We start from the raw sequence: 25,095 nt of genomic DNA on the forward strand, positions 1-25,095 counted from the left end.
GTGCATCTTTTTTCCTCAACGTCAAAGTATTTAATCTTACTTATTAACCACAGGATGAACTTCCTAAGATTGCTTCTGTGTCTGTTAGGTTGTTTATTTTACCTGGCTTGAAATTTCATTTTACGCTTTCAATGCTACGTAAAATAAACAACCATACAGGCAAAGAGGAAGCCTTCATTAATGCCTGAGCTCCTTTGCTTTTATTCTATTCTCTCGAAGTAATTAGCGTACTGTAATCACGACTTCAGGAAGAAATCTTTGGTTTTTGAATTAATACTATAAAAGCTTAAAAGTTATTACTTCTTCGTGTTTTTAATTTAATTGCTAAAATTGAACTTTCAATATAAAAAAAAACTTTGTATTTTTGCCGTCATACTATTTGTTGTCACCGCAGATTATTAAGGTTTTCTTTTCTTCAGACGTAAATGATTCTTTAATTTTATAACCGAGTTGTATGTCTTTTATATATTTTGAAATTAACTAATTGCTTTTTTTTTCTCCCCCCCCCCTGCATTTCAAAGTTGTTTGTTACAAAAGCAATCTAAGATTTTTTTTCCCGTTACATCCTGAAATCATTTGAAATAGAGTTAACTTGTGTACTTAAGAAAATATCTTTATTTTTTTATTGTTAAAATGATGTATTCATTCATTAAAACCTATGTTCTTGATTAGAGAAAAGCTCCCTATGAATGGATGTCAAATGGTTTCATCTGTTTTGCATAAATATGTCAATTAGTTATATAAGAATAACTACATTATTTCTATTACTTGTTATTCTTGCAACAATTATTATACTGTTTGAAAACTTAGTTCAAAATAATTTCAATTACTTTTTAGTTCTATCATAAATACGCATATGTTTTTAAGAGTAATTTTAATAGTTTCTTAAAATTCTTATGCTAAATGGTTTCTGGAAAAAAAGTTTTTTTTTTTTTTTCTTTTTTTTTTTTAATTTTCTCTAATCTTTCCATACAGAAAAACTTAATATACTGTTTTGTAGGGTTTTTTCCCAAAAAAATTGACTTGATATGTTTTTTTAACCATTTTATTAAAAAAGTAGCATCTTTATAAAATATATCTTTAGTTCAACAACTTTACACAACTTAAAACGTTTAAAATACTGCATTTTATACAAACATACAATGGATTTAAAGTAGAGCAAAGAAAGAAAACCTGTTTAACCCTGAATTATTGTTAACATAAATCAGGGAAATTTGGTGAACTTAATCAGGGAAATCAGGGAAAAGTCATAGAACTTTTTTTTACAATACCTGTCGCCACCCTGTAGTTTATTTATTAACTTAAAAGTGTAGCCTAATTAGTGATGTGGATCAAATAAATACCCAGCGGGTAGGTAAATATTTTTTAGGTATTTACCCAAGGCCTGGTCAAATACTCAAAAACTAGGTATTTTGCAAAAAGTGAATGGGAAATTTAAAAAAAGAATCTAAATATGAAATAATTGGTAAAACTGACACATATAGTGGCTCCCAAAAGTGTTCGTACACCTACGACTTTCAATGAAATAGGACCCTATCCATTGGTAGAATTAATGTTTCGGAATAGGTATTTAAGTATAAGATCTATGATCAATTTTCAACAAAACTACATGAAATTTTTTTTAAAAATGTTAAAACTTAATTTTTTAAAAATCAAAAACCAAGAAGTGCCGGAAATTTTCCTCTTCTTTTAGTGGCAGTAATGGACTTTTCATTTACGCACATGTAAATGGGAATCCCTCAGACTGATTGTCGACACTGGAGCCAATGTGACAAACATTAGGACAGATGTGGCTCGTGAATTTGGATTGAAACTGTTGTAGACATCGCCACGCGTAAGTCTCCAGACTGTGACAGGTGACAAAATCGAGATTAAAGGCAAAGTGGACTTGGAAATAGTGTTTGGGAATGCCACCTACCATCATACGGCATTCGTCGCTGATATCACGAACCCTTTCATTCTTGGATTGGACTTTTTAAAGAAATTTGACTTCACCCTGGACTTCAAGACTAATGAACTGCACTCAATGAGAGAAGACATAGCCATCTTCAACGCTGAAAATGATGTAAAATCTGCTCATCAAATAATAGCCCAAACAGATTTATCGATTCCCTCAAGGTCAGAATCATTAATACCTGGCTCCATTGAAGAAAGCAATAGTTTTCAATTTGGACTCATTGAATACCCTAACCTAAGCAATAACCTAAAAGGAGTGCTGGTAGCATCTACGCTTGTGGACATTTCTAAGGATGTAATTCCTGTGAGAGTCGCCAACGTGAGTGAAAGGCCAAGGAATGTCCGGAAAGGTGAAGTGTTAGCAACCTGTACTCCAGTAAACTGCATCCTAAGAAGAATCAATTCTCCCAAGACTGTGTCTTCTGAGTCCTTGACATCAATGTTAATTGGGAGTGCGCCATTATCGAAAGATCAAAGAACTGCTGCGGAACAATTGGTGGATGACTTCAAGCATCTGTTTTCATCTACACATCTACATCGGAGGATGTTGGCCGTACGAATTTAACGCAGCATAGGATTTGCACTGGAGAACACCCCCCTATTAAACAGCATCCAAGACGACTACCATTCGCCAAGAAGGAAGAGGTTGAGACCCTCCTGAAAGAGATGAAGGAGAATGATGTAATCGAACCTTCATCCAGTCCTTGGGCCTCTCCCGTCGTCTTGGTCCGAAAGAAAGATGACTCCACCAGATTTTGTGTTGATTACCGACGGCTGAATGAAATCACCAAGAAAGACAGTTACCCTCTTCCACGGATAGACGACACCTTGGACACTCTTTCCGGACACAAGTGGTTTTCTACCCTGGACTTGAAGAGCGGCTACTGGCAGGTTGAGATACACCCTGATGACCGAGAGAAGACAGGGTTTACAACTGGACAAGGCTTATGGCAGTTTAAAGTGATGCCCTTCGGCCTCTGCAATGCACCAGCTACGTTCGAGCGTCTTATAGAGGGTATACGCCCAAAATGTCGCGGCCAAAATGTCGCCGTCCTAAAATGTCGCCGTCCCAAAATGTCGCCGGTCCAAAATGTCGCCGTCCCAAAATGTCGCCAGTCAAAAATGTCGCCGGTCCAAAATGTCGCCGTCCCAAAATGTCGCCAGTCCAAAATGTCGCCAGTCTAAAATGTCGCCAGTCCACAATGTCGCCGGCCCAAAATGTCGCCAGTCCAAAATATCGCCGGTCCAAAATGTCGCCGGCCCAAAATGTCGCCAATCCAAAATGTCGCCAGTCCAAAATGTCGCCGGCCCAAAATTCGCTAGTTCAATTGGTACGAAAAATTTAAATGTACGTCGATGCTTTTCAGCATAAAAGTTGCGAAAGAATATTAATTGCCTTTCAAAGTAAGTTCTTTCAAAAATTCCAAACGTTTTCTCCTGTCTTAATTCGTAAACATCAGATTAATTCCAGAAAATTAATAGTTGTCAGAAAAACATACGTTTTTCTGTATACTATTACGAACGTAAACATGCGAAAGGCTGCTGCAACGGATTTCTCTTTCTCGTTTAATCTGATTAATAATAATACTCAAGATGTAACGCAAAGGATCAAGATGTAACGCAAGGATTCAAACAAAAAATTGGTATGGAAGTAAAACTAAACTGTTCTAAAGGCGAATGAAAGAATAGTGAGGCGCGATGTGAATATGGCAAGAGAATAGGCGGTTTGTATTTTTTGGCGTAATGAAGTAAAAACAAATAACTCCTTCACTCTAGCATATTATTACTTTAGCGACAAGTCAGTAATTTAGGGGATCAGGCGGAATGGCCCCCGACTTCGATTTTTTTTTTTTATATATACAAGTGGAAGTGCTTTTTATAGCAATCCTATGAAATTTGCATTGGTTATATGCCCGTTATCCTCCCTCTTCCCTTTCACTGGAAAAATTCGAAATCACGGGCCAGGGTGGAAATAAAGTAGAAAGGTATCTTAATGAAATTTAATTTTCTCATAGATTTTTTAACATCACCCTAAGAACTGTAAAAAAAAAAAAAGAACTGTACGTTTTCAGTGAGATATACGTTGGTTAAAGTAAGATCAAAACTGTTCTCAGACTTTTTCTGGAAATGAAACTGAAGAAGTTTAACAAGACTGCTCGAGACCTTCCTCTGAGAGGACATTTGTATGTCCTTTGCGACCGGGATTTTGGGACAGCAAAACAAATGTTTAACAGAGATGACAGATTATTGCCGTGGAAACTCTGTCTTATGAGTAAAATTCTGAAATTACGTCGAAATGTTCACCGTCAAATCTTTTGAAATCAATGAAACCCGTAACTGCTAAAACAGGTGTCTTTCACTCAGATTTTTGAAAAACGACTCTACGCGATGACAAATATTTTCAATTCTCAACATTCATGAAATTTATATATTCGATAGAACATCAAGGGGGACAATTTCAGAACAGCTATTTTATTAGAGGTTTTCAAGAGGATACTTTCATGCTTGCGAAATAGCGCTTGTCAGCTGAATCACATTTTCCAATTTTAAATAGAAAAGAAAAAATTTTATAATGTAGTGTGAAATAACTGATATCAATGAGATTATTCAGATCAATTTTGATCTAGACTTATTTTTAAAATGAGTTTCAAAAAATAATAGTTCTAGCTCAATATAGCTTGGTAATTCAGAAAGAAAAGAATACTGATAATAATAATAATAAACAAATAAGTTTTTCCCTCTCAGAAAAAATTGCTGTTTTAATTAGTGAATTTTTACTACGCAAATTGTACAAGAATGAAAACTCAGTTTTTATTTAACACCCACGCTAGTTAAAGTGCTACAAAAATGAGAGGAATACACGGCTAATTTAGATTTTATTGATATCTTGCTCAACCTCTCATATTTAAATTCAGTATATTTTTCATTGTTTATTTAATTACACTGACTCACGTAAACGATTACGAAACTCAACTTAGAACGAAAATAAGGCTTGTTTTCGTTTAATTTCACTTGCATACTACATTTTTGTATGAATCCTCGCACTACTTCTTGAGATATAGCAGTCACATAAAACGATAAAAAATATTCGGTGATCCATCCTTTTGGGATGACTGAAGCCAAAAATAAATGAGCAACTCGCCCTTTAAGATATACCTGTAGACCAAATTTTGTCTTAACCCTTGTACAGCTGACCCTCGTTTTACGCGGGTGTTATGTTCCACGGAAATGCTGCGTAAATCGAAACCGCGTAAATTAAGACCTAATATCAAAAATAGGGAATGGGTTCAAAATAGGGATTAGGTTCCGTAGATAAAAAAATACTTCATTCTAGTGATGACTAATTGTATGAAAAGTTTAATGTGTACTTGTATCGATTTTTATGCATAATATGCATAAAGAAAACAAACTAATTTCGTGTTCTGTTTATGAAGAAGAGCTGGCTATGATAGTCTTTTGGTAGTCATTAAGAATTTTTTCTCTAATTCTTTGCTGAGCATTAACGCATCCATGACCACTTGCGTCATTTCCTTGATAAAATCTTCCTTTACTAACAAATCAGAAAAAAAGATTATTTCTATTGTCTACGAATGGTTCAAAATTTTCAATGTGAGCGTTTTTGGTTGTGTGTCACCGGAGTCAGTATCCTCGTTGGTTTTGACCTCCTTTGTCACTCCTAAAAGCTCTTCTTCCAGTGAGTTCTGAACTGTGTGAGTTTAATCACTTTGCTTCTAATGGAAAAAGCTCTGGAACCAATCGCACAAAATGTCTCCAAGGACCCAAGTTCGATTATTAGCACGCCAAAATGCAGTTAGTTACGAGTAATCTGCAATCTATAGGAGCTTGGGTTTTGAAAGAGAGGAAAATATTACCTGTTTGCATTGCCGCATCAGCGTAAAACCGAAACTCATCTGCGTAAATAAAATAAAGGTGTCAAATCTTCAACCGCGTATAATCGAAACCGCGTAAAATAAACCTGCTGAAAACGAGGGTCTACTGTATTACTTTTTGAGATATATCAGTCACAGATAATAAAAAAGAAAGGGAAAAAAAAAACATTCGATTGCTCCACCCTCTGGTGTTATTGGCCCCAAAATCTGTCCCCCTGCTGCTTCCTAACATTTTATTTGATTCCGTTCATCATTTTTTGAGCAATGACAGTCACGCATATCGATGAAAACGTTCAGTTACTCCACTATCTTGAACGAATTGACGCAAAAAAACCACGCAGCCCTAAATCATATATGGGTACTTGCGGGTATCGTTCGAATTCGTACTACAGGTTTTGACGTAGAATGGCCCCAAAAAATCGGTCACATACAAACGCACACTATTCTTGAAGAAAAGTTTAAAATAATTTATCGAACGTCAGAACTGAACGCCGTCAGAACGTTTTACAGTTGGTAGATAGCGAGTCACAAGAAATAAGATAACGTAACGCTTGTATTCTATTTGTTTGCTGAAAAACAGCCGAGAGTTGCGAATCAAAACGGAATAATCTTTTCAGAATTCATCAAGAAACTCAGTTAGTCCAGTCCCATTTTTAACGAAGACATTCATTAAAGGCAGTAATCATTTATTCTGCAAATTTGGTGTTAAACAGCATTTTTGTACATTTGCATTTTTCTTACCAACTGAATGAGCGAATTTTGGTTCTACGACATTTTGGACAGGCGACATTTTGGACAGGCGACATTTTGGCCCGGCGACATTTTGGACCGGCGATATTTCGGCCCGGCGACATTTTGGACAGGCGACATTTTGGCCCGCCGACATTTTGGACCGGCGGCATTTTGGGCCGGCGACATTTTGGATCGGCGACATTTAGGCCTGGCGACATTTTGGACCGGCGACATTTTGGCCTGGCGACATTTTGGACAAGCGACATTTCGGCCCGGCGACATTTTGGCCGCGACATTTCGGTGGCGACATTTTGACCCCAAACCCTTATAGAGACAGTGTTAAGAGGACTTTCCTACGAATCCTGTCTGGGCTACGTAGACGATATCATCATCGTAGGACGCAGTTTCAAAGAACATCTGGCAAATCTTAGGAAGGTGCTGCAAAAGCTTAAGGAAGCCAATCTGAAGTTAAGCCCGTCCAAATATAAATTGTTTCGCGGGGAAGTGAACTACCTTGGTCACATCATCTCTTCTGAGAGTGTACAAACTGTTAGCAAAAATATGAAATTTTAGTTCTTGAAGACAATTCCCAAAGGTTAAAGAAAGTTCTAGTAACTTAATTCATTGTATTACAAACATTGAAAATTATCCCACTACTTAACCGGCGGACGAATTGTTCGCCAAAGTAGAAACTCCAACAGAATCATGCATTTGTTTACACAACGCGATGATGTGACGTCACTGTTACCGAGTTGAGTAACGTTTTGCTGAATGCATGTGAACAACTATTTTAAAAGGTTTCACAGTTAGAAAATAAAAGGTGTTGTGTTGTTTCACAGCGATAATTTATGCATGCGATTCGATAAACGTCACATCATCAGGTGGTGGAATTGGGAAATGTATTTAAGTGAGTGCACCCAATCAATCAATCTCTTATTATTATTCTTATCTTATCAGTTTTGATGTCGCCGTAACTGCAGTTCGGTGTGTTACTGGGAGCGGTGTGCTCTAGTTTCTCATCAGTTCCACGTTGTCAAGTGGACTTTATTTTTAGAAAAATGTAGGAAATAAGTTCTTTTTGCCCGGCTAAAAGAGCGGGCAGGTTCCATTGGTCACCTTGAGGCATTTTGGTGGTGAAGGATGAAAAGGTGAAAGATTGTGGAGTTTCTTTCACGGAAGTTGATGTTGTTGGACGTAGGCTTCACAAGACCGTCGAAGGTTCACGCTGGAGTGGATTAAAAGATGTCCTGGAGTCTGGCTGGACCGGATGTGGCGGTTCTTGGTGTTCGAGAGGTCAAGTCGGCTGGCCACGAGTGGTACGGGCTGCAATCATCTTTCACGTAGGATCCTATGGAAGGATCAGGCCTTCACGTTTTGATATGCCAAGTATTAAAGAGTGAATATCCTGAACGGTATGAACTTTCATCTTGAATATTATCAGGACTATTCTATTTTTAGGCAATGGACTCAAGGTGGACTAGCGTTGACTAGTCCGTTAAGTTTTGGAATCGAACGATACAGTATTATATAAAGTGTTCCTATAAATGTTCTTGTGGGGGGGTTTTATTTTCAGTCAAAATGTTTGTGGGTTTAAAAGTAGTTTATTTACCCTTGTTGATATTACAAATTTTAAGATATATTTATCGTTATTGAATAAAATTGTTTTTGACTGTTAAGTGTGTTTTTAATTCCATTTTTCCCCCGAGCAGATCACACCACAATTTCTGTTGGGCTTGCAACAACCCGTTTTAGTTCCTCGAACTTCGGGTATTTCATCCACGGTAGCAGGCGAGTTCCAACACAAACTGATCCAGAGAAGGTATCTGCGGTCAAGAGTTCGAGTCGTCCCGAAAACATCCATCAGCTGCGAAGTTTCCTGGGACTCAGCATGTACTACAGGAAGTTTGAAGGGTTTTTCCAACATTGCACGACCTTTGAATAAGCTGACAGAGAGCAAGCAAAAGTTTGAATGGTCCAAAGAATGCGAAGATGCATTTCTACGACTGAAAGTGGCTTTAACATCAACGCCTATTCTCTCATATCCTCAGCCTGAAAAATCCTTCAACCTCGACACTGATGCAAGCCAGGAGGACATCGGAGCTGTTTTATCCCTTCAAGAAATAGACGGCAACGAACATGTCATCGCTTACTGGAGCAAATGCTTATCAAAGTCGGAGCGAAATTACTGCGTCCCCAGAAAGGAGTTACTGGCCATAGTGAAAGCTGTAGAACACTTTACCTCTACGGCCGAAAATTTCTGTTTCGGACAGATCATGCCTCGTTAACTTGGCTTTTGAACTTCAAAAATCCGGAAGGCCAGATAGCCAGATGGATACAGCGGCTCCAGGAATATGACATGGAGATCAAGCATCGAAAAGGGTTATCTCACGGTAATGCAGACGCTTTATCAAGGAGACCCTGTCCTGAGAACTGCCACTATTGTTCCCGAATCGAGAGACAGTATGGAACGACTAGCCCTACGGCCTATCAGGTGACAGTGACTTTAACATCATCAAAACCTGATCCATGGAGTGACGACCAAGTTCGAAAAGATCAACTTGAACACCTAGCCATAAAACCAATTTTGGAGTTCATGGAAAGGGACAGTCGGCGACCTAGCTGGCAGGACATTTCCATCTTCAGCCCTGCAACAAAAAAAGATACTGGGCTTTATGTAACTCACTCCATCTACGGAACGGCGTACTGTACCGAAAATCTGAATCTGATGACGGCAAAACATCTAGGTGGCAGTTACTACTTCCCCGATCAAGGATTTCAGATGTTCTGAAAGAAATACATAGTAGTGCGACTGGACGACATTTTGGTGTCTTGAAAACCCTCAATAAAGTTCGAGAGCGCTTCTTCTGGAGTAAGGTGAAGGATGACGTGGAGAAGTGGTGCCATTCTTGTGACACCCGTGTTGCCCGTAAAGGACTGAAGAAAAGAAGCAGAGAGAAGCTACACCTGCACAACGTTGGAGCTCCTTTCGAACGAATCGGGATCGACATCCTGGGTCCTCTACCAAAAACTGCTGACGGGAACAAATACATTCTTGTTTCCATTGACTATTTCACCAAATGGCCAGAAGCATGTCCCATTCCAGATCAAGAGGCTACCACCGTAGCAGAGACTCTAGTCCAGCATTGGATCTCGAGATATGGAACACCTTTGCAGATTCATTCCGATCAAGGGAGGAATTTCATCTCTGCTGTGTTTAAGGGCCTATGTCAAATTCTCGGAATTGAGAAAACTAGGACAACACTACTACACCCACAATCGGACGGCATGGTGGAGAGATTTAACCTCACAGTCCTGAATAATCTCTGGCTTATGGTATCCAGAAATCAACAGGATTGGGACAAGAAGCTACCTTTGTTCCTGCTGGCCGACCGCAGTGCTGTCCACGAGACTACCGGATTTGCCCCATCTCAGATGCTCTTCGGACGAGAGCTAAGGCTACCTTGTGATCTTGTCTTCGGTCGTCCTCCGGATGCGTCTGCATCGCCTGAGGAGTACATCCAGGATCTCCAGGCCCGGTTGGAAGACGTTCATAACTTCGCACGAGAGCGAATCAATATCGCGGCGGAGAAGATGAAGACCCGATACGACACAAGGTCTACTGGACATGAATTCAACAAAGGCGACAAGGTTTGGTTATGGAATCCCATCCAACGAAAAGTTCTTTCACCCAAATTGCAGTCACATTGGGATGGACCCTATAAAAACCTTAACCGACTGAATGACGTCGTAGTGAGGATCCAAAACCCACCTAATGCAAAACCTAGGGTTGTACATTATGATCGGTTAGCCCCATATTATGGCCATAGTTCATGAGTATTACGTAAACAACCATGGTTGATAACATAAAAGTTGTAGATAATTTTTGCTTTTGATGTCTAGTAATATTTCTTGTTATTATTGTGTTTTCTGTATTATTGGTTATTATTTAATGGTGTGTATTTGTGAAGTTGTGATAGAAGTTTGGCACCCTTTCTGGGGATTGTACTGGCCGGGACGTGCAGTTCTTAGGAAGGGGGCAATGTTACAAATTCTGTAAATAGTAATTATTTTTATGATTAATTTGTCGTACTCTAGCTCAATTAGGCGTTTACTAAATTATTTTTCATCTAAAATTATTGTAGCGACGTAACTTGTAAGTAGTTTCTTGTAATGAATATACAGCCCCCGTACATTCGGCCGAAGTGTAAGGTCCCCTCATTTCTGAATGATTAAATTTGTGAATGGAAAGAAATAAAATTTTACCAGTCTACGAATCTTGTGGAATATTTGAGAGTTTTCTTTCGATGTCTATAAAAAGCGTCCCGCATGATAAAAAGTCAGTCTCGAGTTAGTTTTTGCTTGTGAATCGTTGCAGCGGTACGCTGGAGGGCATGTATTGCTCTGTCTTGTGAAGCGTTTCAAGCTGTATTTTTGCGTATTTCGATGAAAATACGTGTGTAACCGTTGAGTTTAAGGTGTTGATTGATATTTGCTTAATTGCTGATGATTAATTTAGCAGTTGTTAACGATCTTTCCTGTACATAGTGTAAATAAATCTCCTGTGTTTTTCTCAAGAACTGTGTCTTCATTTCAGGAAAGTTGAAGTCTCACCGGAACCTTTAACAATACATAGTGGATACAGAAAAGTATTTTAGTTGAATATAAATTTTTGTAATAAATACCCGGATAAATACCCATTTTGGGTATTTACCTGGGTATATACCCTGGGTATTTACCTCTAAAAATAAATACTAAGGTATTTTACATCACTAAGCCTAATTAAAAATTTTTGTTAGTACCTTTTTTTTGTACTTTTTCATATTTTTTCCGCTTGTCTTTTGAATTCATTTTAGTTTACATCAGCATCCTTCATATCAGTGGTGTTTGTGACCCGAAAATTCCAAAAATTTAGGTTTGAATGCTTATTGAAGAGTTTTTACTCTTCAGATATGGGGGGGGGGGGGGATCGAGGTTCCTCATAGTCCACAACTTGAGTCGATTTGAACCCCTACTTCATATTTTGATTAACTTTTCATTGACTAATAATTTACATTTTATTAATTAATATTAAATGTGTTTTGATCAAAACTTACATGTATCAACTTAATTTACTTTTTAAGTATCTAGATCGAGCCCTCCTACACCTGTATATTTCAAAACCACCTATAGTAATTCAAAATTTTATTTGAAGCTTTAAACATATAGTAAGATTTAGGGGTAATTTTCATGTGGATTGGAGGAAATGTTGGCAACAAAAACCTTTCCTTCACCACTGTTTCCCAAAGCAAAAATTGAAAATTAAGCTTTACTTTGTTTGTACATTGGCAACACTTTTTTCAAAATTTAACATTATAACAAGACTGCATGAATATCTTTAGCAGTTGATTTTATTTTTTTATTTAGTTGTCAGATTATTTTAATTGAGATTTTTATGTAATTTAATGGCTTGTTCCTTTCTTGGGGACTTATTTCACATTTGATTATGCATCATTAATTATTTTGTGGATTTTTTTCTCGTTTAGGGTAACGGCACCAGTAACACACATGCTTAAGATATTGCTCTCATGTTAACTAAATTTTCAGAGCATTTTAATGTATTTAGACTTTTTATAACTATTTTTCTCTTATGCTACTACATCTCATCTAACGTTTGGATGAAATGAATTTGGACAGAAAAGGGGAATTTTGGAAAATTCCCCTTTTCTGACCTCATGACGGCTGTTCATAACCTTCTATCATTGCCTTGTAAATACTCTTTGGCTCACAAAATTCTCTCTGATAACACTAGATGGTTACACCTTATTCATGGGTCACAGCAACATCAGTTTTACCCATCTGAAATTCTCATTATTTAAATCCAAACTTATTACTGTCTGCTACAAGACCCTTGTCTCTGTTACTGTTGCCGTTACCCTGATTGGAGCTTTTAGTCTTGTTTAAAGGCTAATTTGAAGGGCCATTAAAAAGGCAAAATAATGTATGACATCCTCAAACAAGAAATGTCTATGTAACTTTGTACCAAAAATGATGACAAAGAAATAAATGAGAAATGATCCCAGTAGTATAACCAAGTTATAGCACAGAAAAGTGCCCATGTTTTTCTCTATGTCTGCCATAAGTTTACATTTGTAGGAAATGTAAAACGCTGTTCATTAAAAATTGTGCACACATGAATACAGGAACCCATTCTTTTGAGTTATTAAAAAAATCTTTTTTTCAATTAATGTAAACGGAAGCAGTTTGGGGTCCACATCTATTAGTTTTTCCTAGCGAACTTCCTTTTTTTTTCCACATTAAAATTTCTTTTTTCCTTTTTTCCTTCCAAATTTTTGCTTCTACCCCATATGAATGTATCAGACACAAACTATGACCATAAAAATAAATTACTTGTTTTTTGTTCTCCAAGATTTAAATCTTGTCAATTGTTTATCTTATATCTTTAAACCAGCAATTCTTGTGTGTATATATATATTTCGTATCTCGAAAACGGCTCTAACGATTTGGATGAAATTTTAGATTTAATTGTAGTTTAGCATTCTAAGTTCATCTACATCAGTGTTTTTTCTGAAAAAATGCAATTTTTCACAAAAAACAGTTTTTTAATATAAAGTCTAATTAAGTTAAGCCTTGAAGTTAAACTGTGAATTGACGCATCAGGCAGACGATTTGCAACCATAACAATGAAAATTTGTCTCTTCTTGCTTTAAAATTTTAAACTTGCTTAGGGTTGCCAGGCTTGGCCACTTTGGCTCATTTCAATCACACTTGGCTAAAAACAAATTCAAAAAATGTATATGTTTTGTTAAGACAGTTATCATTTGTTGGAATGGTTTGTAGATCATCAGTTTTGATGGATATCATGCTGTATGTAGCATTTTCTGGCGTAAAGTGACCAACTACATTAAAAGAACTTATTCAAAGAAAAAATCTGGATTGGGATAAAATTGTGAAACGCATCATAGTATGAAAGGAAGTATTCGGTTAAAAACCGATTTCACCATAGCAAAACTGGCTCCAAGGTCAAAATATTTTAACTACTGACAAGAAAATTGTATAGTGGAAACAAATATAACAGATAGTTTAAAGCAAAATGTTGATTTAATTACATTCAGAATCTTCTTTGGTACATTAGTGTTATAAGAAGGTCGAGTGCTTAATATTTCGTTAACGTGAAGCTTTTCAAGTATATTTGGAAAAGTATTGAACCTTAAAAAAACACGAGTTGACAGAAAATAGTTCTTTTAAAGCCGAGCAAGGCTCGGTCGTTCAGGTATTAGTTCTTAAGAAACTTAATATACTCTTTTTTTTCCAGCTGCTATGACAGTACTAATGCCGAGTTGGTACTACGAGAAAAAAGAGCTTAAGCGTTCACCTTCTATTGCAGAGGGTTTGGATGCAGAAAGAGAAAGCCGTTACAGGAGAGAAGGTGCACGGTTTATCATCAATGTCGGAACTAAAATGGGATTGTATCCTTGCAGTTTGATTTGTAAAATATATATTTGTTTAGTTAGTTCTGTCCATGATTGATAGTTATGTATAGAGCAATGATCCTTGCCTTTTTTTTTTAATTCTTACCATAGTCAATGGCTGTTTTTACAAAATATTTTCAGGTATAATCATGTATGTATTTAAATACTGAATTATTTTAAAGATGTATTAACTATTTTGAAAGTAACATTTTGTATTTTAACCAATATGTTACTTTTATCGTTAGCCATTAGTCTATTAGTATCGTTAGCCTATGTATTTGTTCAGTTTGTTCTGTCCGTGAATTGATAGTTTTCTATGGACTAAGGATCCTAAACTTTTTTTCGTCTTATCATTGTCAATGGCCATGTTTTACTTATAATTTTCAGTTATAATCAAATATGTGGTGAATTCCAGTGGTAATGGAAGGACAGTTTTACGAAAAAATCGATGCATTCCTCTCTGTGAGCATATCAAAATACATATTTTTTCAAAAACTGATGCATAGACTTTTACACACATTATAGTAAGTTGCTAAAAAAGCCAAAGCCAAGAGTTTTTTTGTTGGTACCTTTTTTTAAAAATCAAATTCAAAAAACGGTAACGGAAGGATATTTTTGTGACATGATTTTCACGCTATCATGCTCTCCCCAAAAGTTGAGCTAAACTATTAAAGGCAAAATTCTGTGAAAATTAGAGCACATACAGGAGTGTTCAGTAATTCCATCTTTAGTTTAAAAAATAATTATTTTAAGCATATAAATTATGTATTTGTTAAGGGTAACGGAAGGACAGTAACAGAAGGACAAAAGATGTCCAAAACAACTAAACTTGAAAAATTTCAACTTACAAGCATTTATTCAGCCAATACAGCAGTCTGAAACAATATCTAATGCCTGATCCATCTGTTACAATTCTGAATTCTTTAAATACTCAATAATTTTTTCATAATCCATAGAACATTTATCTTCTTTCTCAGCAAACATGAAGATCATTCCCACATTATTATGAATTATCAAACAAGTTATTTCTATTCCTGTATCTTCTATATGAAGTACCTGTCCAATATCGCTCTTTGTTAATTTCTTTCCCTTCCATCCAACTAACAAAACTTGTCCAAATGTTAATGAATCCTTTGGCATATTCTTATGATTTGGTGTTTTTGATTCAGCAGTATCTTCATTTTTAACATGATTTATAATTAGAAGTCTGTTGACTTTGAAATCTCGTTCGATTTGTTGAAGTACTTACTATATTCAATAACTTAACTTGTTACAGGATTCAAATAGTGTATATTTTGTGTATAAGGATGAGAATGAATCTTTTTGGATCACTTTCCCTCCATCTTTTTGAAAGTTGATCTATGAATTTACTGATCTCTTCGCAGTGTATTTAATGGTTAGATCATTGCTCTGAACAGCCCTTTCCTGTGACTTGTGGCAACAAATCTGAATGCAGTTTCTATATTGTATTTTGTTCCAATATAAATTTCAATTTTTTAAGCATATGTTTCTGCTTGAATTGGCTTGTCATAGCACAAACATGTCATACCAAACTGATTTTCGCATGCTTAGGAGTTTTTAAGTGTAGTTTTCATGAGATTTTCATCATATACAATATAAAAAATAAAATCATGAAATATTTTTTTTAAAAATAAGTAAAAGTTTATTTTTTAAATGAAAGCACCCATAATTTTTGTACAACTATTACTTATATATGTTTTAAATGTGACTACTAACTTTAAACAAGTTTGTTTTTCACTAACATTCTAAGATATTTCCCTGTATCAGCTTATAGTTAAATGTCCTTCCATTACTATTTTTTTGTCCTTCGATTACCCTTAAAAACCATATAAATTAAATATCCATTAAAATTATAACTATGTCTCCTTGATGAGGGGCATAATTCTGCTTTTCATAAAAAAAACATTTGTTTCTGTAACCGATAGGTTCTTGGTGAACTAACTAAAATGTTGTATTTTGGTAACGGAAGGACATCAAACTGTCTCTTCAGTAAAGGACCTGTTTCATAGTTGAAAGAGGAGGAAATTTTAAATTACTTACCAAAAAGTTTTATAGACATTCAAAAGATAAAATTTAACCAAATATATGCTGATAACAAATTTATTGAAATTACAGTATGTAACAGAAAAGAGATTTTTGCTCTGTAAAAATACAAAGAGAAAACTTGATTTTGCCCTTGATTTTCTGGAAATCATCAAACTATTTGGGAAAAACAGGTTAAGATTCAAGAAGTTCATTTATTTCTGAAGGTAATGGTAATATGACAAGTGACAGAATATTAAGTTTTAAAATTCAACTGTCACGTTCCCTTTTTCCCTGTAATTCACCATGTGTTTAAATAGCAAATTCTTTCAAAGAAGTATTAACTATTTCCAAAATAACATTTTTTGGAATGTTATTTTTCATTCTTTTTCAAACTACATTATCAATAGTACATTAAATTTGATTAACATTTCAGAATTTCTGTTATTGGTAAACATAACAGATTGTAAGATATTTTTATGAATAGTTTCACTTAACAATATTAATGTTAAAAAAAGCAATAAAATATGAAGTAACAATAAAAGTACTATAATTATTTCACATGTAAAATCTCATTAATTTTAAGGCATTTTAAAGTTAATTTAAACGTTTTAAAAGTTTATTTGTATTTGAACAATATATTTAGAAATATTTGTTTGAATCTAAAAATCAGAAATTGTTTTTTTTTATAAAAATTACTAGGAATCCATTTTTTACTTTTCAATTTCATTTATTCTTTATTATCAATTAAGTTAATTTTCAAATCAAAAGCATTAAATAATGCTTGACAATGAAAATAAAAGAAAATGACCCTTAATGTTAATTAGACGTTATGACACCATGGCTACTGGTGTTGTTTATTTTCACAGGTTTTACATGTTTCATTCATTTAAAACATTTCCGCGTTACGTAAGTATGATCCATCTTTGCTACATTTTTGTGTTTGAAATGTTTATTTCATGCCATAATTTTCTGATAAGTTTTGGAAACATATTTAAAAGTTTTTTTGGGATGTAATACAAGCTTACAGGAAATTAAAATGCTCTTAAGTTCTGCTAAATTGTAGCAAGCTACTAATAATGTTGTAGATTTGAAACTATATATCTGAATCAAGCATAGAAATGCAAAATCTATCTTCAGGGTTTGTATAAAAAGTAATGAGACTGAGCTGTGATCTAAGAATTTATTGCAAATATTAATACTCACACCTAAAATCCTTCAAAATAAGACCCTTGGCCTTGCACACACTTATCCCAGCAAGTCTTCTAAACTTCGGAGACTGCTTTTTAGTCTGCTTCCAGAATGTCCTTTAAAAGTCTTGCTAACGCTTTTACGACATCCAGAGTTTCAAGGTGATATTAGTAAGGTTTTTATCTTCGGGAATAGAAATAAGTCTGCTGGTGCTAAATTGTGGCCGTAGGCGGACTGGGGAGCGTAGAGATACCATTATTGTCCAGGAAGTCTTGGAGGATGAAGCAGGTTTTTCCAGCATTTCTCAAGTCTTAAGCGATGTTGCTGTGAACTGTCATTTCATCAAGTCCAACTTCTTCTGAAATCATTCTTACACTTAACCAGCAGTCCGACTTTAGCACAATACCCATATGAACCACATTTGTGTCTGTTCTGCTGGTTAACGGACACCCTGTTTCAGATTCATCTTCAACGCTCTCTCGGCCATCTTTGAAACACTCACACTTGACAGACAATTATCTCCAAACACTTGCTTACACATCTCTAAAGTCTGAGGCCAATTTACCAAGTTTCACACAAAACTTAACACTAGAAAGACGGAGGCGGTCATTTTGACCACAAACGATTTTCAAACGCTCATATTTACTGCGTTTTATTTTCAAACTCTTTTCCCTTTATTGACTTTTCCTAACTATTTATTAAGATCTCACAAAAGTAAATTTTATTTCTTTAGACCCATTATTAAAGTCGCTATAGAGATGTTTATACCTAGAAAGACTGACGGCGGTCATTTTGACCGCTGTTATTTATGCTTCCGGTTTTGTTCACTTTTCTCTTATCAGATATGTGCAGTATGGATTTTTTGTTATTTGTCAGGGTGAATAGCATTCTTTTGTAATTAGTGGATTTGAGTAGCATCTGCTGGTCAGGTGCAGTTCTTTAAACCATTAGGAAAATGCGAAACACCTGTTGGTCACGTGCTTCTTTTTTTTCTGCTGTTATAGCAGGGGGCAAAGTTAAGAAAGGTGACTTTGAAAAGCATGGGACCGGACACAAAATATTCTTTTGGTTTTGAAAAGGGATTAATTTATAACAGGTGGATTCTAAAAACTTGTGCTGGAATTATTTTGTGCACCAAAACATGTGTTTGGCTTGAAACATAGGCGTTTCTTTCCTTCGATGTTCTTGAAAGGTCCAGCCTAATTATTCTCTTTTTGATGTTGCGAAGGACCGTTCTAAAGGAAAACTTATCAGAAAATGAATGCCTGCAACTGTTGCAGGATTTGCCTGAAATTGATTCTAGTTTGGATGCGTAGTCTGAATTATCTGGGGAGGAATACATTCCTAGCGATGAAAATAATATACTTTTATCACTTGATTGCGTTAATTTTTCGAAACCTAGCATTGCACAAAAAGATGATGATAAAGTAGACCTGAGAGAAAAAATAAAAACGATGTCAAATGGAATAATGCGGAAATAAAACTATGATTATTTGTTCTGATCACAAAAAGACACTTTGTGGCTCATGTACAGACAAAGTGATAAAGATGATTATTTGTAAATATTGTAAAGAAGAGTAATGTAAGTATATTACGATATTTATGCATTTAAGAAATGAATAACATGAATGGTTGAAAATACTTGTTAGTGCTTAGAAAACATTCTCTCGTTTGTGCAAATTTAATCTTTCGCAATATCATTTACTTACTGTATATATGCTTTTCACTTGATAGAACATAAAATTTAATTTAAAAAAAAGCTGTCTCAGACTAATTTACAGGTTATATTATGATTAAATTGTTAAATGAATTTATAATGCATCAAAACACGTCTTCCCAATGATTAAAAATCCCGAAAATAAATCATTTTCACATTTTTAAGTACTAGGGGGCTATCGCCCCCTGCTCGCTATCGCTCGCCAACCCCCGGAACTGCTTACGCAGTTCCCTGTGGATCGCTTCGCGATCCATGCTCGCTTCGCTCGCTCGCTGTATGCCAATACATTAGCCTAGCTAAAATTTTCCATAAAAATTAAAGTTGGTAATTGCATTTAGGTCACCATCCATTTAACCAATATGAAAATTACGTTCATAATGTTAATTTGTCTGCTTTAGCCAGATTTTCGACAGTTTAACTTTGCTGTATGTAAGATGACTGCCTTGGCAATGTGCACAACTTTACCATTATAGATACACAAGTGTCTGTCATTGCTTTGGAGAGATTGCACTTCTACCTGTTGGTCCGCGGAAGGTATTTTATTTCCCTTCTACCACCCATTGGAAAACCAATGAAGGCATTCCCCTATCCGCCACCTGGGGACGCGCCCTCTAGGGGTTACAGGCTCCCCCGAGGGATGTATTTACATTATTTACACTCTTATATATTTACATATTTACACTCTTATATATTCTAATCTGAGAAAACTTCCTCATATACACAATTAAAAATGTCCCGTTTGGGAGCCACAACTGACACTGCTTCAAAAGATCTTGTTCTTGATAATGCCACATAGAGCTGGCCATGACTAAAAACAGGCTCAGAGAGCACCAAACATATTTTCTCAAACGTTTGTCCTTCTTGTTGTTATTCTGAATCCTTGCCACGTCACGAACAAAAAATGGTTTAACTAAAAACGCGAAAACTCGCCAAGGCTACTTTGCTTGCACAATACTAAAACTACTATAACCCTAAACAAATTTGGCGAAACCTTTCAGCTGAGAATAAAAGGAATAAAGTAAATTCTTTCTCCGTTATTCATTTTGAACTGAACTGTCGTACTGAAGCAGAGAATAGACGACGCTCAAAGCGCCTACGCGTTCAAAACAACATTGCCGATGAACATGATTGTGGAGCAATGTGTGAAGAATGCGAATTTTGTGGTGCTCTTTATTGGCAGAAAGAGCGTAATACTGCAAATAAATATACTAAATGTTGCCATGACGGAAAGGTGCGGTTACCGGCATTGTGTGACGCACCTGATCTGTTGAAGGAACTGCTGACTGAAAATTCCCCAGCCGCTAAAAATTATCGGCAGCGAATCAGAGAATACAACTCTGGAAATGGCTTGTCTTAAATTGGATTCAAGAACGGTTTCCTGCCTTCTTTGAGCTTTTCTTTGCTGATTAAGGTTGAAATGGGCCACAGCCCGACTCAAACTCATCTCAAAAAAAAAAAAAGTTCGTTGAGTATTCTGTGATTCAAGATTTCAAAACAACGTAGAAGTTTGTTTACATGATTTATCGGCGAAGTGTTGCCAACAGAGGTTTAGAAATTCACCCCTTCATTTGCCGGCACGTAAGAGAATTATATATATAGATAGCGGTCAAAATGACCGCTGCTAATCTTTCTAGGTATACGGAAAACGTCGTCTTTCTAGTGTTAATCACGTAATGCTGCTCAAATGTTCTATCCATTTTGGAGCTGGAACCGACGTTAGCAATAGAGGTACACTATAACAACGATGCTGCCGAACAAACACTCCCAGGTGACTGTTTATCAGAGTGAGTCCCACCAGTAACCCTAACCACCGACCTAACCAATTTGCGCGCCCTTGGGAGGTACAGTCGCAGCAGCAAAAAATGAGTCTTATTACTTATTGTACAGTCCCTGTACTTAAATGGCTACTTCTGTATGAGGTAGTGAGAAGCAAAGGGATTCACACACACACACACACACACAAGTGGACAAATTTAAAATTTGGAGATAACCAGTACACAAATGGTAGGTGAACCTCTTCTCTGTCTTGGGGCTAGAGATTGTAGTAGTAGGCCTGGTAGCTGCTGCTGTACAGCATGATTTAGAAAAGAATTTCAATGAAAGCTTACCTAGAATCTGATCTTTAAACGTGTTTTACTCAAAACTTAAAATAGTCCACTTGCATCCCTTTTCTTCTCACTGCCTCGTATGTAAGTAGGTCCGGGGCAATCTTCAAAACTACTGGACCAATTTTAACCATTTTTTCGCCATAGATAGCTACATTATCAGGAAGAAACATAGACTATAATTTATTTCTAAAAAACTTCGTTTAAAAAAAATATTATGGGAAACAGTAAATTTCATGCAATTTCCCCATTGAATGATTAAATATAGAACCTATTGTTACAAAGAACTGTAGATTGGAGCATGTACAAAATTTTAAGCAAGTGCCTTATTATTTGATTTTTATTCAAAGTATTTTGTATATTTCTTGTATTTGTATCAATTAGCTTAAGTGTTAGCAAAATTCTTATTTCACTTTAAATTAAAAATGGCGCTGCATTTAAAACCATCATAATACAATAATATCAAAGTGGAATTTCCTGTTTTTTTTCTTCAAAGATTGACAAGTATTGTGCATTCAAGTCTGACTTTTTATTTTTCATTAGTTAAGTAGTTAAGTTTACCGTGAAGTTGCAGGCATTAGATCAGGAAATCATTTAAAGTATGAAAATATTCTACGAAAAAGTTTTTGCACCAGTTTTTCTGACAAGAAGAATATTGCTTAATTTTCAAACTCAGAAGCCAAACACTTGATATTGACTTTTTTTGTAAAAAGTTTATTTTAGCAGGATGTGGATTTAATAAAAGTGGACTAATGCAAGTGTTTCTGAAATGCTTCTCTCATATTTTTGTTTCTGAGTACCAATGTTAAGTAGAATATAATTGTTACCAACTTTTTTTTAGTGTGTGGGGTAATAGTGCATAGCTCAGTGAAATCGCTCTTAAAATTAAATTTGATAATTATGTACATGTTTTGCTTTGTTTTAGGTAACTGCTTGTTGTTGCCTTTTCCTGGCTGGGAAAGTAGAAGAGACTCCAAAAAAATGCAAGGATATCATTCGAATTGCCAAAACTTTCATGACTGAATCACAGTTTGCTCAATTTGGAGATGATCCTAAAGTATGTTTTTCAATTAGCTTTATTTCCATCAAATTCAAATTGGTTTTTGATTTTTAATTTTATGTTTAACCAAAAACTTTTAAAATAAGCAATTTTATATGTCTTGGGGAAAATGTTAATTGTAATTAGGCACAAATTTTCAATTTTTTTGTACGAATCTCAGAGGGGTTCCCCTGCCATTTAGCTGATTTTTGTTTTTTGAAAACTTTCAAAATTGCGCTGTATTTACTGATTTTGCTGAATATTTAATGCTAAATTTAGTAACAGGAGAAGATTTTAAAAGTCAGTAAAAATGCAAAAACTAAATGCATTAGCAAAGACAAGTTTTTTTGAAAAGTTAAGTTTTTGTGTTTATCTGACAGTTTAAGAAAGCAAGCTCCGAAAATTCTGCCATTATTTCTTTGGCTCCAATAGTAAAATTTTAATTAATCAGTATTTCAGAAAATGTTTTTTTTTTTTTTTTTTTTTTTTTTTTTTTTTTTGAGGGGGGGCTGGCTTCAGTATCTTTGACATTTTGCTGTTTTATTAAATGGCTGTTCTTACCACTGATCATTTTACTTTATAGCATTCTTCTTTTCCCAAGCAACATTCGCTGTTAAGGTGGTAATTTACGAGTTAGGAAAGTAAATTCTAAGTATAGTTTTTTTTTTTGCTCAGTATGAAAAGTTTTCAAAGGTCAAAAAACTTAAAAAATTAACTAAAAAGAGACAAAAATGAAAATTATTAAAAGTTATTAGTTCATTCCTACCTATGCTGCCTTTTAAAGATATTTGATTCTTTGTGTATTTTGAATTCAATAGAATTTAAGTCGCTGAAAATTTGTTTGATTAACATCATATGTCATTTCCATAAATTTGTTTGTGTTACTTGACTGTGTATTGTTCATTCAGGAAGAAGTGATGACTCTGGAAAGAATACTGCTGCAGACAATAAAATTTGATTTACAAGTAGATCATCCATATGGACATCTATTAAGATATGCTAAATGTTTAAAAGGTAAGCCTTCATTAAAGTTAACTAAACTTAATGCACCGAATAGAGTTGGTCATTTTTCCGACAAAATGGTATTTTCGGCAAAACAGTTGTGAAAATTAGAAAAAACTGGCAAAAACCGTAAAATTAAAATATTTGGTCCTATTTCAAAAGTATGCTAAAAAAGATTATAATTTTTTTTATATAATATCAAGATGTTGAACAAGTTATTGCTGTTTTTTGTAGAAATTCTCGGTTTATTCTGAAAAAACGTTAAAAAAACATGCATCTGAAAGTATTCTTCATTGCTATTCACTACTTTTCCCAATCTTTCTAAAAGCATTTGGATCCAACATCAGAAAAAAGAAGCATCTTTTGAGGCTATCCAAGAGTAGACCTAATCTTTGGCATCGTCATTAGAATGGACGTGCTGCTCAGTCAGGCCATGTGTCATCGACCAAAACAAGCAGTAATCGGAAGGGGCAATGACCGGTGAATACAGCGAAAGGGATAGGACTTCCCACTTAAGGGTTTCCAAGTAGGTTTTGACCGGCATTGCAACATGTGGTCAAGCGTGGGCATGCTACAAAATGACCTTGTCATGTCTCTGCCCGTAACACGACAGTTTTTCTTTCAATGCTCTGCTTAATCACTCCAAGTGTTGTTTCTAGCGATCTCCCATGATGGTTTCATTTGGTTTTAGCCGCTTATAATATAAAGAACTACAGTAAACTCCCATTTATCCACGGAATAGAGTGTCATGGTATGAGAGAGTGTCACCGTGTATAAGCAAAAACCTCGTATAATCTGAATAATAGGGGTAAAATTGATGCAATAGCTAAAAATATTAATAACACTCATGCATACATTTAAATTATAACTAAATGCATTGCTACATTGCATCTGCTAACATTGAATATAAAAATATGTATGTAAAATCTAAAAGCGAACATTAACACAATCATAAAAGTTTTTTTTAAAAGAAAATTGTGAAAAGACCCTCGGGTAATCCGACTGCCGATAATCAGGATTTTTCTGTATACCCAGCTGACCCCACCAAATGCTGAGCAGAAATTTAAAACAATTGATGTTCGGGTGTGTTGAAGCTGGTGATGCATGGCTGGGTTTACTAAAAAATTTTCTACACTTAGGGTTACCGTAGTGTACCCAATTTTCATCGCCAATTAGAATACAATGCAAAAATCCTTTAAATTTCTGTACTTCAGGGTTCGTACGGGTCATGGAAATCCTGGAAAGTCATGGAAAAAAAATAACAGAATTTCAGACCTGGAAAAGTCATGGAAAATTAAAATTTTCATTGAAAGTCATGGAAATTTATTTCAAGTCATGGAAAAATGTCCTGGACAAAGAGAAAGGAACAGTAACTAAAGGAGCATTAGAAATCTTGAGTGATTTAACAGTATAGCACATAAAAGCTATTAAAAGTGGAAAATTGAACGATCCAAAAACCAAATCTGAATTTTGAAATCTCTTTGCATCCACTTCTGTCGCAGCCGCTTGCCATTTTTTGCGATGTGATTTTACTGCCTGGACATCATTTATTTTGAATTTTCTGTTATTTTCAACACTTCTTATGTTTCATATTCTGTATTAGCAAAATTTCACGTTCTTAGTTTTGCCACGCCCACTCAAAAAAAGCAATTCAGTTGCATGCGAGTTCGATTCCATCACTTGTAAGAACTTTATTATTAAATTTTTCAGAGTTAATCTCTTAATTTGTTGAATGTTTTAGAAAATATAGATATTAAGTGAAGCGACAGAATACAGAAAACGAGGAATTCCAATGCTCTAAAACAGTAGTGCCCAACATACGGCATGCAAAACTAATCCATGCGACCCACTGCTACGTTCAATGTCGGGAATTAAACGTGTTCTGAAATTTCTGTACCTATTTATTTATATGCATTTGAAAATGCAAATTTGTAAACAAAACAAATATACT

General features: G+C 35.2%; 1 protein-coding gene across 1 annotated transcript in view; it reads left to right on the top strand.

Annotated features, from left to right (window-relative positions):
- Positions 1-25,095, top strand: part of LOC129227488 (cyclin-K-like) — a 98,132-nt gene that overhangs the window by 29,077 nt on the left and 43,960 nt on the right. Inside the window, exons 3-6 of the mRNA XM_054862061.1 lie at positions 13,891-14,044; positions 16,918-16,999; positions 22,029-22,160; positions 23,051-23,156. Of these exons, the coding sequence (XP_054718036.1) occupies positions 13,896-14,044; positions 16,918-16,999; positions 22,029-22,160; positions 23,051-23,156 (469 nt within the window). The 5' untranslated portion in view covers positions 13,891-13,895. The remainder of the gene's footprint in view (positions 1-13,890; positions 14,045-16,917; positions 17,000-22,028; positions 22,161-23,050; positions 23,157-25,095) is intronic.

Source organism: Uloborus diversus, chromosome 8 (genome assembly GCF_026930045.1).
Source record: "Uloborus diversus isolate 005 chromosome 8, Udiv.v.3.1, whole genome shotgun sequence".
Lineage (NCBI taxonomy): Eukaryota > Metazoa > Arthropoda > Arachnida > Araneae > Uloboridae > Uloborus > Uloborus diversus.